The sequence below is a fragment of the Citrus sinensis genome, chromosome 3, assembly GCF_022201045.2.
Source record: "Citrus sinensis cultivar Valencia sweet orange chromosome 3, DVS_A1.0, whole genome shotgun sequence".
NCBI lineage: Eukaryota > Viridiplantae > Streptophyta > Magnoliopsida > Sapindales > Rutaceae > Citrus > Citrus sinensis.
The window spans coordinates 51,497,332-51,512,139 of NC_068558.1; the positions used below are offsets into that span (position 1 = coordinate 51,497,332).

The 14,808-nt window shown below is 37.2% G+C and overlaps 3 protein-coding genes across 5 annotated transcripts; all 3 read right to left on the minus strand.

Moving 5' to 3' along the window:
* Window positions 1-782: 782 nt before the first annotated feature.
* LOC102616706 (squamosa promoter-binding-like protein 8) lies at window positions 783-3,205 on the minus strand. The gene is made up of 4 exons (XM_006464414.4): window positions 2,961-3,205; window positions 1,955-2,689; window positions 1,293-1,447; window positions 783-1,150 (listed from the first exon to the last, which is right to left on the minus strand). Exons 2-4 carry the CDS (start codon window positions 2,635-2,637, stop codon window positions 1,002-1,004), a joined length of 987 nt encoding a protein of 328 aa, XP_006464477.2. The 5' UTR covers window positions 2,638-2,689; window positions 2,961-3,205; the 3' UTR covers window positions 783-1,001.
* Window positions 3,206-5,315: 2,110 nt separating this feature from the next.
* LOC102616416 (uncharacterized) lies at window positions 5,316-10,140 on the minus strand. 2 transcript variants are annotated; one of them, XM_015527677.3, is made up of 6 exons: window positions 9,936-10,140; window positions 9,025-9,117; window positions 8,330-8,597; window positions 7,283-7,427; window positions 7,142-7,163; window positions 5,316-5,770 (listed from the first exon to the last, which is right to left on the minus strand). In XM_015527677.3, the coding sequence occupies exons 2-5, from the start codon at window positions 9,106-9,108 to the stop codon at window positions 7,157-7,159; spliced, it is 504 nt and encodes a 167-aa protein (XP_015383163.2). In that variant the 5' UTR covers window positions 9,109-9,117; window positions 9,936-10,140; the 3' UTR covers window positions 5,316-5,770; window positions 7,142-7,156. The 2 variants fall into 2 exon arrangements, with proteins under 2 accessions (XP_015383163.2, XP_006464476.2); XM_006464413.4 differs by lacking the exon at window positions 7,142-7,163 and having other exon boundaries at window positions 9,936-10,138.
* A 1,179-nt stretch (window positions 10,141-11,319) lies between these two features.
* LOC102615934 (malate dehydrogenase, cytoplasmic-like) lies at window positions 11,320-14,495 on the minus strand. Of its 2 annotated transcripts, none has more exons than XM_006464412.4 (7): window positions 14,034-14,495; window positions 13,197-13,355; window positions 12,899-13,074; window positions 12,434-12,711; window positions 12,138-12,273; window positions 11,943-12,054; window positions 11,320-11,638 (listed from the first exon to the last, which is right to left on the minus strand). In XM_006464412.4, exons 1-7 carry the CDS (start codon window positions 14,074-14,076, stop codon window positions 11,544-11,546), a joined length of 999 nt encoding a protein of 332 aa, XP_006464475.2. In that variant the 5' UTR covers window positions 14,077-14,495; the 3' UTR covers window positions 11,320-11,543. The 2 variants fall into 2 exon arrangements, with proteins under 2 accessions (XP_006464475.2, XP_006464474.2); XM_006464411.4 differs by lacking the exon at window positions 14,034-14,495 and adding an exon at window positions 13,551-13,945.
* Window positions 14,496-14,808: the final 313 nt, after the last annotated feature.

Genomic DNA, 14,808 nt, shown 5'->3' on the forward strand with positions numbered 1-14,808 from the left:
TTGGTATCATTTGAAGATCTAACAACGTTAATAATATAAAGTCCCCCCCTACTGTATTTAAGATGCACAAAAATTTAGGTAAGTTTTGGCGAATTGATGTTATGCATACATTTCACATGGTTGAATACACGAAGCTATTAAGCTAATTATAATAGTTTAATTGTGTCCTTAAATCATCATTACTATTACTACTCTCCTGTATATTTAACGAAGTGGTAGACCTTTAGAGTGGTAATTAAGTACTACCTAAATAATTAATTGAATAGTAATTATTCAAATTAAGATACACCCACCAAGCTCGGAGATATTTTAATTAACCAGGAAGGGTCCTATCTCTTAAACTATCAAATCTCAAACTAAGAAAAGAAAAACAGCCACGCTCATACAATTTTGAAATGCAGAAATTAAATTAATTAAGATTATTGGGCCCATCTGATTGATTTGATTCTTTCAATAATGACTTTGCTTAGTACAGCCTCCATAAGGGAGACAGCACCACAGCAGCAAGACTGCTTCAATTTCTTTCCCTGATAATTCGTATGACGTACGTGGTCATTTTCATCTTTTTACAATATAAAATTTTACTGCATTTTCCGGGAAAATCTCGGGGCCGGACAAATCCTCAATAATGCAATTCCCAAAATGAATAAAAACCTGCACGCCCGTGCCTATCAGCACTATCCCTACAACCAAACAGACCCCTTGTATTGGAAAATTCCCCAACGCAGTGATGAATAGGAAACAGTTGAACAAATAAAATCACAAAATGCGCATAATTGGCAGCAACATTTTCCAGCAAAAGTAAAATATATTAGCAATAGCATGATGCCCCATGATTAGTTCATTATGATGCAATTTCTAGCACCAATTTACGAGTAAACTAACATTGAGAGTTTAAAAAAAAAAAAAAAAAAAAAAGGCAGACAGTAGTTCAGTTCACTAATCACTACGTTATTAATCAAAAGCTGGCTAGCTAAAATAAATACTCCCAGTGATATTGGTTACCCACTCGAGAAAAAAAGTGAGCCTGCTGAAGTCGAAGCAGTCGCTTGGGAAGGTTTTTGCCTGAAACAATCCAATGACATTCTCGGCGGTGACACAGCAACCGTCACTGACGACGACGAGTGAGCTCCTGAATCTGGAGGTGACTCTATTATTCCCATTTAAAAAAGAAAAAAAGCATTATTAGAGAACTTTTTTTTTTCTTTTTGCCTTTTTTCCTTAACAGGTATAACAATTAGTTAATTAAACCATGCAATAATGGACGTAGCAAGTTTATGATTAGGGTTTACTTGCGAGAATTTCGGGTTCAAGCTGGGACTTTTGGTTATCTTGAAGAGGAGTAGTAGTGGGCTGTTGCTGAGATTTTCGCCTGCGACGATTGTGATCAGCTAGTCTCTTTCTGCAACTTCGTTTTCCATTATCGAATTCAGAGAGAAGATGGAATCTGTTTTCATTTCCAAACATCAAAACTCAAAGAATTAGTTTAAATCAATTTACCATTTATCAACAATGGTATGTGAAGCAAAAAGAACGGTATACGTAAATGGAAAGTGTGGCGACAATATCAAGTTAAATTTCACAGACGAGACTACCCTCGGGATTTCCCCATGTACGGACCACCAATCATTAGTTCCGCATCATAATTGGAGGGGCGTTTCCGTCATTTTTGTAATCTCACGACAGCCCTCTTCACCAGAATGGAATAATGACTTCGATTATTTATAATACACAAATTGCGGTCACCGTGAGAATATAAATGCATGTAAGGGGAAGGGGAAGGGGAGGGGAATATTAGTTCTAATATTCTGTTAAATACGTAAACGGAAACTATTACGGACAGAAATGCCCTCGGGAATCAGGATCATTGAAAGAATTAATGCCATTAGCTAGCCATGAACTGAAATGTGGAAATGCATGGGGAGGGTATTTTTGTAAAATGATAAGCAAAAACCTGCTGCACTGCTGGCAGAACCGTTGAGTCAATCCGGCAGCAATGACGGTTGAGGCCTTGGAGTGAAACTCACAGACCTTGTGGCGGCGATGGTAGTGCTTAGCGTGAGTCAGATCGGCACTGCAACCCTCGGCTTGGCACCTGGGAATGTTCGCCGAACCGGCTTCGCCCGGTCTAGGCCGACGGTAAAGCCGGCTCACAAAATCATCATCAGCTGAAGAGAAATAAGTCCTTCCGCCCAAATTCAACCCAATCCTCGAAGCAAAGTTATCGACTGGTCTAGAAACTTCTTCCGTTTTTGGGATCATAAAGTAACCGCCAGAGGCGGCGTCAATGGAGAGCATGGAGTGGTGGGTGGGAGCGTAAGACGACGCGCTGGTGTATGCGCGTGGGTCGAAAAGGGAGTGAGCATTATTACTATTGTTATTATTGTTATTATGATGATGATGATGAGGAGGAGGAGGAGGAGGAGGAGGAGGCTGCTGCTGTTGGTGATGGTGGTGGTACAGGGTTGTGTTAGTGATGGGTTGATGAAAGTAGTTGTTATTGTTTGTACTGTGTTGGCTAAAAGGCTCCTGTGTCGTGTAATGATCGAAAATCTGACGGCTCTGGTTTGGTTCTTGAGTCGCTTCATCTCCCGTAAGCAATATTGTTGACGGGTTTCCCCATTCGTAATCCACCATTTGTTTTGTTTTGTTTTGTTCTGCCGGCGAGAAACTACGTCGTTTTTGTGATCTGTGACCGAGGGCAAGAACAAAATAAGTATGAGAGAGAGAGAGAGAGAAGGGAATGAATGTGTGCGTGTCAGCTTTGAGGAGAGATTAGATTATAGAGGGAAAGAAAAGCTGTGGCTTTTTTTTTTTTCCCTTTTGAGTAGATGCTCTAAAAGAAGGCATTTTTCTGGGTGGTTTTTGCTGTATGAGAAGCATGAATGGCTTTTGGAGACATGTTGGTTGTTTGGGGGATTTTAGATAATTAAGCGGTTAAATCTCACTCAATCACTCACCTATGGTGGCAGGAGCAGCAGCAGCAGCTGCTGTATGGAACTCAGTGAAGGAGAAGAGAGTCAGCAGTAGTGATGGATGCGAATTCCGAAACCCTAGCTTTCAACACTTGCAGAGTTTTATTTAACTGTTCCTTTCTCCACTGTTTAATTTGCCTTGTACTCCGCCTCTCTTTAGCCCATTCTCTCTTTAATTAAAATCCTTCCAACTCACAGCCTGCTTTGGAATTGGGGGGGTTATGAGGAGGAGGCGGCTTGTGCAGAGGTGATTGGCCAGTTTAAAAAAAAATAAAATAAAAATAAAAACGAGTTGGAATTACATATTTACCCCCATATGAGGTGTCTTTACTTTTTTCTTCATCAATTTTAGTCCAACTAGTTAGGAATAGCAACAGTGGTCAGAAATGCTTGCTGCGTGTAGTTTTGGTTTCCCTTCAGTTTAACGCCACGAGTTCTGCTTCTTTAAAAGAAAAGAAAATAAAAAATTAATGGGGCCCACTGGACTGAAAATTTTAATCAGTTGCTCAGAAGGCTCATCATGCATGTAAAATTGGCATGGATTTTTACATGAATTTCTTCACTGCCTTGGTTTTCTTCTCACCCTGTCTTTTATTATTTAAATTAAAGAAAAAGAAAACCAAAATTTTGAAAGTTATCCATACGCTGAAAGAGACAGGACTTAAAATCACTTCATTATTAACGGTGGTCGGTTTTTGGTTACGTGTATCATCAAATAGTGTGTCAGTCAGTCCTTAATTTCATAGGCCTCTGACTCTCTTGGCCTATACTTGTACGTAACTCTACTCCTACTGAAAATAAACGCATTTAAACCAAAGTAAAAATAATCAAAATTGTGAAATTAGCCCGGTACATATAAACGAACGAACACTGCAAAAATTCTTGATTCCGTCATATTAACGGTGATTGGACCGAAACATAAAATAGTCTAGCTACCATGTGGAGAACACTGAAAGAATTAGAGTTTGGGCGTTGACTATTAGTCAATTCATCACGTTTATACTTTTAAGAAATTAAATAGAATCAAAAGCAGAGTAAAAAAAAAAAACATGAAACCACGCTTGGGGGTTTGAAGATCGTGAGCTCCTCCACATTCGATTATTCTTCTATTCACATGCTTTCTTCAGGCGCATTAATTTGTTAGCCGGTACAAGATTAAATGTACTTCCTTAGTACTATTGTGTGTTGGTGCAGATCGCAGAGTTCTCCAGCGGAAAATTAATACATGCACCCTTTGCCTTTGGTGATCGATCATACGTTCAGATATTAGCTCAATGGAAATGAATTGACATATTTGAATTTTGTGCTTTTGCTACACAGTACAAAGGAATGCTGATATATTATTTGTTGTTGATCATTAAATTCATGCACTCCCAGCTCTAGGATCGGTTCATACGACATGAAAGCCTTTTTGGAGATTACAATTGAAGCCCATGTCAAGCAATGGGTCCATAACTCAATAACATGCGTTTGGCCATGGGGGCCATCACGAGTCACGACATCATCATCATGGGTCGGAATGAGAAGAATTGCGAGAGTGGCAATTCCTGTGATTAAGGTAAAAAGAGAGGGGCATATGATAACAAAAGAGACAGGGGGAGGTGAGGCCGATCAAATCTTCAATGTACGATGATGTATTATTCTGTGTTGCAAGTAGTTTGTTTTTTTTTTTAAATCTGGAGCCACAACTTTTTTTTAGTATTTGTACAACACACTCTCCGCGTTCGCTCGGTCCGGGAGTTGTAAGTACAAAAGTACCCCCCAACTTCTTAACAGGTTTAAGTGAAGCAGGGCGAGTATAAGAAACTGTGTACCGCAAGTCGCGTGCGGAGGGAAACTGCAGAGACCGAGTCAAATAAGTCCAAAACAGAACAGGGGGGGGTGGGGAAAGAGGAATACAGTAGGAGTATGGTGGCATTTGGTGAAAGGCTGACACAGACGTTGACTCATCTGTACGGAATGTCTAACTACTTAGTCAGACTCTCATAAATTTTATTTAATTTTTTTTTATTGAAAAAACTAATTTACTTTAAAACTGTCGGTTTTCTTTTTCTTTTTCTCGCGACCTTTTTAGATTAGAACACACAGACAATTCAGCTTATTGGAGATTAATTTGCTGAAAATGAAGAATACATGGGCTGAATTGCCCCCATTGGAAATTTTCTTCCGAAAAACTTATTTTTTTCCATTACATATAGTTGTAAGTTTTATTCTCAATTGTTGAACGATCTACACTTAAAAAGTACGAGAAGCCAAAAGGTCTTTGCTCTATATTTGGACTCCATCGTTTTGCCTTGTCGGCAGCCCATAACTTTATCAATTCAAAGACACCAGAGCAACTAAGCATTCAGAGGAGTAAATTAACATCTGTATTTACAAAAATGCACCAAAAACCCAACATTCCAAGCCGTGCTTACAGACTTGGAAGCTAAAGCATACATTACTGGTGCATTAAATTTACCACTCAGTGGTCTGTGACGCTTGTGCTTCTGCTATAACTGTTGTAAGATAAGATGGATCAATCGAGTTGTAAAGTTTAAGCATTTGTTTTTTCAGTTCCACTCCCATTAACACTAAATCACACAAGAATGCGCAGCAATGACTACATTCTACAAAGAATCATTCCTAAACTTAAAATCACTGAGAAGTTTCAGGACATCTCAGGAAAGCCAAGCTGCACATTCCATTCACTCGCAATTATAGCTGCAATCCTTGTAATCGGTTGAAATATAGAAAATCTCCACTGCTTTAGCCAGCGACTTCATTGGAAGGCAGGTACAGTAGATTCCTCTTATCTGCAATACGAAGGTGTGCACAATCATCTCTTGTAGATATGAATTACGGATGATCAACAGTACACAAGTCATTGTATGATAAAGCAAGTCCAGATTAAAAAGCCATTTCGTAAAACATCTGGAAAAGCACAACATGGAAAATGCAGAGAGTCGTGGAAGAGCCACTGAAAGTTAATTTTACTTGTGGTTCACCATTTGCATCTAAACTTAATTTTTCTAACTCAAAGCTTCATAAGCAAGATTAGATATTTTGACAGAGAGAGTTTTGGGCAAAGGCTTATATGTCAAACAAACAAGAAGAACAGCTTTCAAAGGGTATCTAGATCATGTGAATATTATAAGGAATTAGGACCACATGAAAACAATAAGACAACTATGTTACCCAGTATCTACAACTGTTTGATCAGTCCCTGCGAAACTTCCCTACTTTCAGTTAAAGTACAAAATTAAATGGTCCCTAAACTGACAAAAAGCTCCTCTGACACTTCTTTCAGTGGGAAGGAAGAAAATAAATGAGAAGCTGAGGAAAAAGAGAAAAGCCAAAACCTATTGTAAAAAACCACAGTATCCAACTATCCATTTACAGTGAAGTTAGGTGCATAAGAAACCCAATCCATAAAACCACAGTTCTAAACATGTATCCTATGAAACATATACTATATATTGAACTGTGCTCATAATTTTTCACGCATGTTTAGAGGAACAAAGGAGAGTTTTCTTCAATGTCCAGGACTAGAACAAATAGTCCAAGACTAGAATAAAAAACCAAACCGTGAGCTATATAAAACAGACATTCTCTGCATAACAGGTATTCAGAACTAATAAGTTTGCCTGTAACAAAATTTCATATATCTTACAATCCGAAAACATGGCAAGCTCATTTCTTTTTTCTTCAGTTTAGAACATCAAGACAAATGCATCTATGAGTTTTCGACAGGCGTAAACAATAAGTGAGCATGAGAAAAAACAGCAAAAGCACACAACAGACCTGTAGTTAAAAAGAAAAAATATACACACAACAGTTCTTAGCACGTTCATCATCCTCAATTAATAAATGAAGATAAATTCGGCAATCAGGGCCCCGTAAATTGCATATATAGGGGGAAAATTCCTTAAATTATAAAATGCCAAAATGGTAAACATGGATCTAGGCCCTATTTGCTATTGTGGTTGGCCAAGCTACAGCACTAGTGTTTGGTAAACACTTGAAACTGTGATTTGGAAGCTAATTTGATTTTATCCTATACTTTTACGATGAAAAACCTATAATATCTTTTCCATTTTTGTCAAAATCGTTATTTGAAAATCATATTACCACACACTATCTACAACATTTTTTCCATGGAAACTATGGCCTTTAAGCCACCTCACCTCAATACCAGGTCCTTAGCAACTGTCACTCAAAAGGAGAAGACTATGTTCAGTCAATTATTTAAATATATAATTAAATCTCAGAACTAATGCAGACTGATTAGAAAAGAGGTATGCCAAAATTACCATAACATAACTTACTTTGATTTATCAGTTAAGGTTACTAAAGATCTGAGCACACCAGGACTGATCTTGTCAGCAAGGGCACCTTTCTCTGATATAAACAAGGATTTCTCCTTTACGTAGCTTTGCAATTTTTTGGCTTCAAAATCTAGTCGTGTTTGATCTGCCATGAAACAATAATAAGATACAAGGAACCCACCACGAAAGAATGTGTAGTTTAGCATCCTAAACAAAAGAACAACAAAATAATAGGACTCAACCAAGGGTTTCATGACCCATATCCCAACATGATACAACAGCTATGAGAAAATTTCCCTGAGAAAATGCCTTTAAGAGTCCCCTAAAAAGAAACGTATTAGTTTGGATCAATTGAGTATAAACTGTCATTGGTGGCAATTCAATGTCATCAAAGGAATAAACTTTGTGCCTTAGTTATTACAAAATGAGTACCTGGTGATTTTTTGGAGAGAAGAAAGAATATCATATCATGGTAATAAATGTTTGAATAGGATTGACCTTAATACATAGAAAGTTAGATTAATCGACTCCACGATCATTTGCTTCTAAGTGTTTCAGTCATTATTTAGGATAATTACTAATCATGCCAATGAATTCCTCAAATTCTAATTAAGTCCTCCATGTCATGACATGTGTGGAAGCCTTCAAAATCAAAATGCTCAACAAACCATCAGTTAAATCTTATCCTATCTACCGAGAAATATGCTGAAGTGAAGAAAGTTCAATAAACAAACACGAATTCTTTTAGATAAACAAGCATTTCAAAGCATCAAGAACCTTATACGCTGTCGTTGAAAGTTGAAAAAATGCAGACAGTCACTGTTTATTCGTAAACCAAATAAATGTCTAAATAGCACAAACTTGGTTCATGTGCAGACTGATATTCGGCAATTAAGTATTCCCTAAATAACCAAGAAAAACCAGAATTCAACGGTTATTAAATCATCACATGAAATTCAAGTAATTTTCACTTCTCAGCCATATTTTCTTCTGTAAAGCAATTTTAAAAGCATAGTTCTATCAAATTGTATAGGTTGCAGAAGGGACCTGTCTCCAGAATGGTATGAGCAGCATGAAATGGGATCTTGGCAAAGACATCGGTTCCAGGAAACATCATCCAAGTGTGCTCATTTGAATCATGGTTGCCACAGGTTGTGCACACCTCCTTCACCAAAGGCCTTGTTCCAGGGCCTCCCGTATCCTTCATTATTGACTCAAAAGGAGAGATTACACTAGTTTTTGTTGTCCGAGCCCTTTTCCTCAGTGCAGTAAGTGCTTCCCTATTCCCATTCCTCACTATGTCACTTTCAACCAACTGCATTTCCATCACCAAAGATCAATAATATCCATCAATGGCTTAAGGAAACCAAGGAAAAGAAAACCAATATTGTATTTTATGCTGTATGCTTTTACAATTACCAAGAAAACCTGAAACCTGAATAGATCAAATGCTTGTACTGCGCTCAAATATACATAACTTATTGTTTCTCTTAGCCTGAACATCAAAATATGAGCCTTCTGTGGCACTTTATTTCTAGATTCAAAAAATCTTACAGTTTCTTGTGGCTTCTAATTTCAACTTATTCTTGTCGCTTTCAAAAGAAGCCAAATGCATTAACTTCAGTTGTCAAAGAATATTGAGAATGTGATATACATTCTTCAACAACCAAATAGAACACAAATTCAAACAAACGTGTGAAAATGATGACGTTAAGAAACACAAACTGTTTGGGTTGAATCACCTGATGTCGAGCGAAGAGAAGATGCTCAGCTTCATTTTCAATCTCAATAAGGTTTTGCTGGAATTGTTTCATTGTCTCCTCCATTTTTCAATCCTGAATATACCATTCAAAACATATTTGTAATCAATAAAACCTGTAGCAGAAACTCTAATGCTACAGGGTATTGAGAAACTGTAGAAGCTGACTTATCTTCATCTACATATTATATGCATAACAAATCATGACTTTATTCAAATTGATTGCACCAAAAGCCAATCAGCATAAAAAAGTTAGCGAGTACAGAAAAAGGCATATAATAAATTATGCGACTAGGGTTTTCAACAGGAAGAGAAATTTTAAAACAGTTTCATCTAAGAACTATGGTAATTTTTATATTTCTCACATCTCACTGCACCACCACAATCATAAAACATTCTAACATTGGGAATGAACCAATAAGCCACACAATTCAAGATTTCAAATGGTGCGAGGTTATCTAATAATTCCAGTATCTCCTGTGTTTTGCTTTAATTCAACTACAAAAACACAAAAATTGAATTTTTCTCAAATAACAACTTTTTTTTCTCGATAGCTGGAAATACGGCCTACCCCTAAATCAGTTTTGTTTTACTAATGAAATATAACAACAGTTCCAGGACCTTCTTGTATCAAAATAATTGGAACGTTCAAAAGCTTTCTTTGCAATCTCTCTCATTTCTTCAGAACAAGCCATTATGTTAACAAATCTTCAGCTTGTATTGTTCATGCAGTGGAGAATGATTCACAAAATAAGTTTAAAATAGACCCCGATGAGGCCAAACAAACCAAAGCTCTCTCCAATAAGCAATCCCTCACTTCACTTTCATCTCACTTTAACGTATAATAATCACAAATAAAATTATTATAAACAAATTTATCTAGCTTCCACTCACCTCACAGCCTAATATAGACAAAACGGAGCTTAGGCGGTGCGGCGAAGCAGGCGGCGGCGCGACGAAGCAGAGGCACGGCGAAGGGGCGAAGCAGTGGCCGGCCGCGAGGTGAGTGAATGAATTGGCGACTACAATTCTACAAACTTACAATCTTGTCTTTCTGGGTTAGTTCTAGTTAGATTAGGAATGATGCATAAAATAAATCCAAAAATAAATAATACTCTTCTTATGAACTCTTTTATGAATTTATGTTATGTACCCTCTCACAATTTTATATTTACAAAATTGCCCAATGTTTTCGGTTTACAGTCTACAGACTCGGTTCTGAACTCCTGTTTTTGATAAAAACCGAACGGATTTCTGTGAGCTAAAAGGATTAAAAGACCGAATAGTATTGGATCTGCCGGCCTTATTAACCATAGGAAAAAGCTATTTACCCCGAACGTGACCCTAAATTTGTCAAAACGCTGCGTAGTACGTGTGTTTCATTTGTTTTTTTTTTTAATTGCCAACACGTGTGTTTAGTTTGTTTTTTCCATTTAATTGCCTCCAACTGTGCAGCACGTGTTTCATTTATTTTTTTCCTTTTATATTGTTTTCGTTTAAACCAACAAATTTGTTTCCGTTTAATTGCTTTTTCCTTCCATTTAAATGCTGTTTCCTTCTCTATTGTTTCCGCCTAGTAATAGAATCAAAGATCATAATCAATCTTCAGTCTTGTTTCCACCTTCTTCTTCATTGATTGGGTTTTTCAGTTATTTGTAACAATTTTTTTTTTCATTAGCCATATTCTTTGATAGATTTGTACAAATTGGTTAGGGATTGATGATGGGATTTGGGGATATTATTATTCCTTGAATTTTTTACTCTGTGTTCCTGTGCATGGAACAATTTTGATGGATTGATTTCATTGTATTTGTATGTATGAGTTACATACATGATTAAGGAGAAGAATAATAGACTGCAGCTGTTCAATTTGGGACGATTTGAGGATTAGAAAGACCGTTTTCAATTTGGGGCATTGTGTAATAGAGAAAAGGAAAGGAGATTTCAGTTCGTCAAAAGAAAGAAAAAAAAATGAGATTTGTGTGGTTCGTCAAAAAAGCAAGAAAATGAAAGGAGAAACGTGTGTATGTAACAGAGAAAAGCAAGAAAAGGGAAAGTGTTAAATGCACCGTTTTCAGTTTAATCAAAACGGTGCGTTTTACATTCGGGGCGTAAATTCGGGGTTAACTTTGGAGTAAATAGCAGCGCTGTTAATCATATATCGACTGAGTTTCCCCGAGTGATTTTGCAGTTACCTTCCCATTCATATTTCATAAGAAAACAACGAACCGAAAGTGTTCAAAAATCGAAATGGTGACAACTATCACAACACTCAAAGCTACACTCAAAGCTAATTTGTTTTTGTCGATCATTCGTAACTTCATTTGCAAGCCAAACACCGCAATGCAAAGTGATGCTTATTGTCAAATTAACTACAATTACAACGGAAAGAGACTCCCTGTTTATTTTAATTTTATTTTCAATAGATTTATTTAAAGTCAATATAATCCTTCAAGGAAGAGCAGTTTCGGGGTCAATTCAATTACAGCATAATGTTCACAGTCAATTGAGGCAGGAATAGGCCAAAGTTTTCTCCTCAGCAAGCTCTTCGGCTGTTGCATCCATTTTTGCCCTTGAAAACTCATCTACCTTGAGCCCTGCCATCTCAAAACAATTGTGCAGGAATTAGTAATCTAGTTAAAAAATAAGAGTGAATTAATGTGATATCGTGTAATTTAGAATCCTCATCTTGTCACGATCACTTGAAACACATTCACAGATCTATTATTTGTCATGAATCCTGAACTATGGTCTGTCATATAATCTTTAATAGCTACGAAATCTCCTCCGTTAAGTGCTTACATGTTAATCACAATAAACATACCTTTATATTCCTACGACTGCGGGAGATTCTATACTATACATGGCAATTTGATCAACGAACACAAAACTAGTGCTTACCCTTCACAATGGACCATTCTCCTTTCTCACAGGTTACCGGAAAAGAGTAGATGAGGCCTTCTGGGATACCATAAGATCCATCAGAATACACTCCCATGGACACCCACGTTCCCTGAGAGAAAGGAAACAAATATTCAGTGGAAGAACTAAATGCTAGCTGCTTGAGAATTTAGATGCTGATGATGTTCCTTCTACCTTGGGAGTCCCAAGAACCCAGTCACGAATATGATCACAAGCAGAACTTGCAGCAGAAAGTGCACTTGATAGCTTCCTCGCTTTGATGATGGCCGCACCTCGCTGCTGCACGGTGGTGATGAACTCGGTATTCAACCTGTAATACCAACCGTAAAGATTACATATTGATTAGAAAAGAACTTAATTGGGTTAGATATAGCTAGGTAGACAGACAGTATAGCAGACAAAGATGTGAAAATCATTTCAATGCATAAAAAGAAAAATATTAAAGGAAGAGGCTGGAAATCTTTAGCCACCAATTATCATCGGCAACAGCTTCCCTGACAGGCTTCTCTCCCTTGCTGGTGGTTACGGTTGCGTGATTGACGTCAGGATACTGAGTGGAAGAATGATTTCCCCATATGATGACATTCTTCACGTCGCTAACGTGAACCTTGAGCCTTTCAGAGATTTGGCCCATCGCTCTGTTATGATCAAGCCGTGTCAGACATGTAATGTTCTTCGCTGGGATTGAAGGTGCAAATTCTTTCAAAATGAGTGCATTGGTGTTCGCTGGGTTGGCCACCACTAACACCTACGTTATATAAGAAATGTTAACATAACAAATTATCGAGAATGATCTCCAAATATCAAAATAATGTATCATCCTAAAAGCATCAGAGCAAGTGCAACTACATTGCAGATTTTTCCTGTCTATGCTCCACGTAATTACTTTAATGGGGAATAAAATTTTGTTTCCAAAGGATTTTAATTATATTCACCTTGCAATTTGGAGCAGCATGCTTCTCCAAGGCAGAGGCTTGAGCCTTGTAAATTGAAACATTTTTAGACATGACATCCTTCCTTTCCATACCTTCCTTCCTTGGGAATCCACCAACCATGACAGCAATATTGACATCTTTACAAGCTTCAACAACATCCGTAGTAGCAACAACACCTATTTGAACCACAAATCAACAAGAAGCATCATAGATCTAAGAAACCAGCAAACTAATCTTTTTTTTTTTTTTTTAATCTAGCTATATATATATAATATGTGTGCATTGGAGACAAATTAACCTTTAAGAAGAGGGAAGGCAGCATCTATCAATTCCATTTTCACCCCATTCAAGGCCTCGGCTGCTGGTTCAATATCAAGCATGTGTAGGATTACAGGTTGATCTGGGCCAAGCATGATCCCACGAGCAATCATCGGTACGAGAGCATAACCGATTTGCCCTGTTGATCAAATCAATTTTTCCAGTTGTTAGAATTTGACTTAAAATTCTGACAAATATATCAAAAACGAAATCTGGCATCAATTCTAGAATCCAGCCCACATTGATAGCCAATGGTGCATATTCAAACAGGAAATGAAAGATTAAAAAGAAAATAATAAAATCTACAAATCCATTTTCTTCAGAGCTAGCTTGCCTGTAGCACCAGTAACCAAGACTCTACAGGGCTCCTTGGGTATATCTAGGAAACTCCACATGTGTCTAATGATCTTCCAAAACAACGCAACACAGAACAAAACAACCAGAATTTTCTGAAACAGTACGATGTAAAAATATTCCATTTCACAAAATAATTTGAGACTTTACAGAAACAACTAATTCCTGTACCAAAATCAAGAAAGCAAAGTCCTATCTTTTTACATGTACGTGCAAAGACAGTTATATATAATAACATTTCAACCTAAGAATATAAACAAACACCTCAACATGAAGCGAACCTGATACCAAAATGAAGTCCACAAGAAATTACAAAAAATATATAAACATCTCCTCACTCCAAAGAAAAGCATGCATGCATGGATGGCGAGCTATCCTTTCACTACAAGAAAACCTGAGAGGCCGAAATAAATAAAATACATGTGTGAGATTATTGACACAAGTGAGTGTTTAAAAAGCGTACCAGCAGCGCCAGTGACAAGAACTCTAAGAGGGTTTTTGGCCATTCTAGCGAAGAATTGTTTGAGAGATCGAAAATATTTTTATGTCGATAAATAATAGAAGAATAAGGGTGGTTGTGATATATATAAATAAATAAGACGGAGAGAGAAGGGGAAAAGAGATTGAGAGAAAAGGAAACAGGATCGAAGAATTGGCGACAATCGAGGATGAAGATAAGGCCGGCTTTTGGATTATGATGATGATGAGGAGGAGGAGGAGGAGGAGGAGGAGGAGATTGAGATTTAAGAATGAGACTACTCCTTGTCTACGGCTACAAATATAGAGAAAATGTGTCAGCCTCAGCCTCAAAGCGAAATATGGAAGCAAGTTTGCTTAGTTTGTTTTCATATGATCGCCATGCTCGCTCGTCACTCATCACGGACTGATCGTGCTGCTGCCATTTGTCTCTTCTCCATTTTTTGTCATTTTATATTTTATTTCCCTTAAACCGAAAAACAATCGATACGCTACGTATTCATCAATTTCTTTGTTATTCGCGTAACTCACGGCCCGCTTATTTTGTCGTTTTAGGTCCCTAATAAATTGTTTTGATCTTGCGATGGTTTGTGTGCCGTATGATAATTCGAATTTTTTTTTGTTATCTTGCTTCTAACTTTTTGAGATTTTTTTTTTTTTTTGGTTCAAAAAAATAATTGAAAAGAAACTCCTCTGATATGGATAAATTAATCGCCAAAAATGTTGAGGCTGAAAATTATTTTAATTAAGAAGGATAGTTG

Bases quoted from the DNA above. Each gene is read 5' to 3' on its own strand.
- LOC102616706 (XM_006464414.4), bottom strand. From the start codon at position 2,637: ATGGTGGATTACGAATGGGGAAACCCGTCAACAATATTGCTTACGGGA. The intron at 1,448-1,954 runs GTTTTTGCTTAT...AAATGAAAACAG, and splicing joins TTCTGCCAGCAGTGCAGCAG to ATTCCATCTTCTCTCTGAAT. The intron at 1,151-1,292 runs GTAAACCCTAAT...TGGGAATAATAG, and splicing joins TGAACCCGAAATTCTCGCAA to AGTCACCTCCAGATTCAGGA.
- LOC102616416 (XM_015527677.3), bottom strand. From the start codon at position 9,108: ATGGAGGAGACAATGAAACAATTCCAGCAAAACCTTATTGAGATTGAA. The intron at 8,598-9,024 runs GTGATTCAACCC...ATGGAAATGCAG, and splicing joins TTCTCTTCGCTCGACATCAG to TTGGTTGAAAGTGACATAGT. The intron at 7,428-8,329 runs GTCCCTTCTGCA...GTTTCATGGCAG, and splicing joins TCATACCATTCTGGAGACAG to ATCAAACACGACTAGATTTT.
- LOC102615934 (XM_006464411.4), bottom strand. From the start codon at position 13,695: ATGGAATATTTTTACATCGTACTGTTTCAGAAAATTCTGGTTGTTTTG. The intron at 12,712-12,898 runs GTGAATATAATT...TATATAACGTAG, and splicing joins ATGCTGCTCCAAATTGCAAG to GTGTTAGTGGTGGCCAACCC. The intron at 11,639-11,942 runs GTAAGCACTAGT...TTGAGATGGCAG, and splicing joins AGAATGGTCCATTGTGAAGG to GGCTCAAGGTAGATGAGTTT.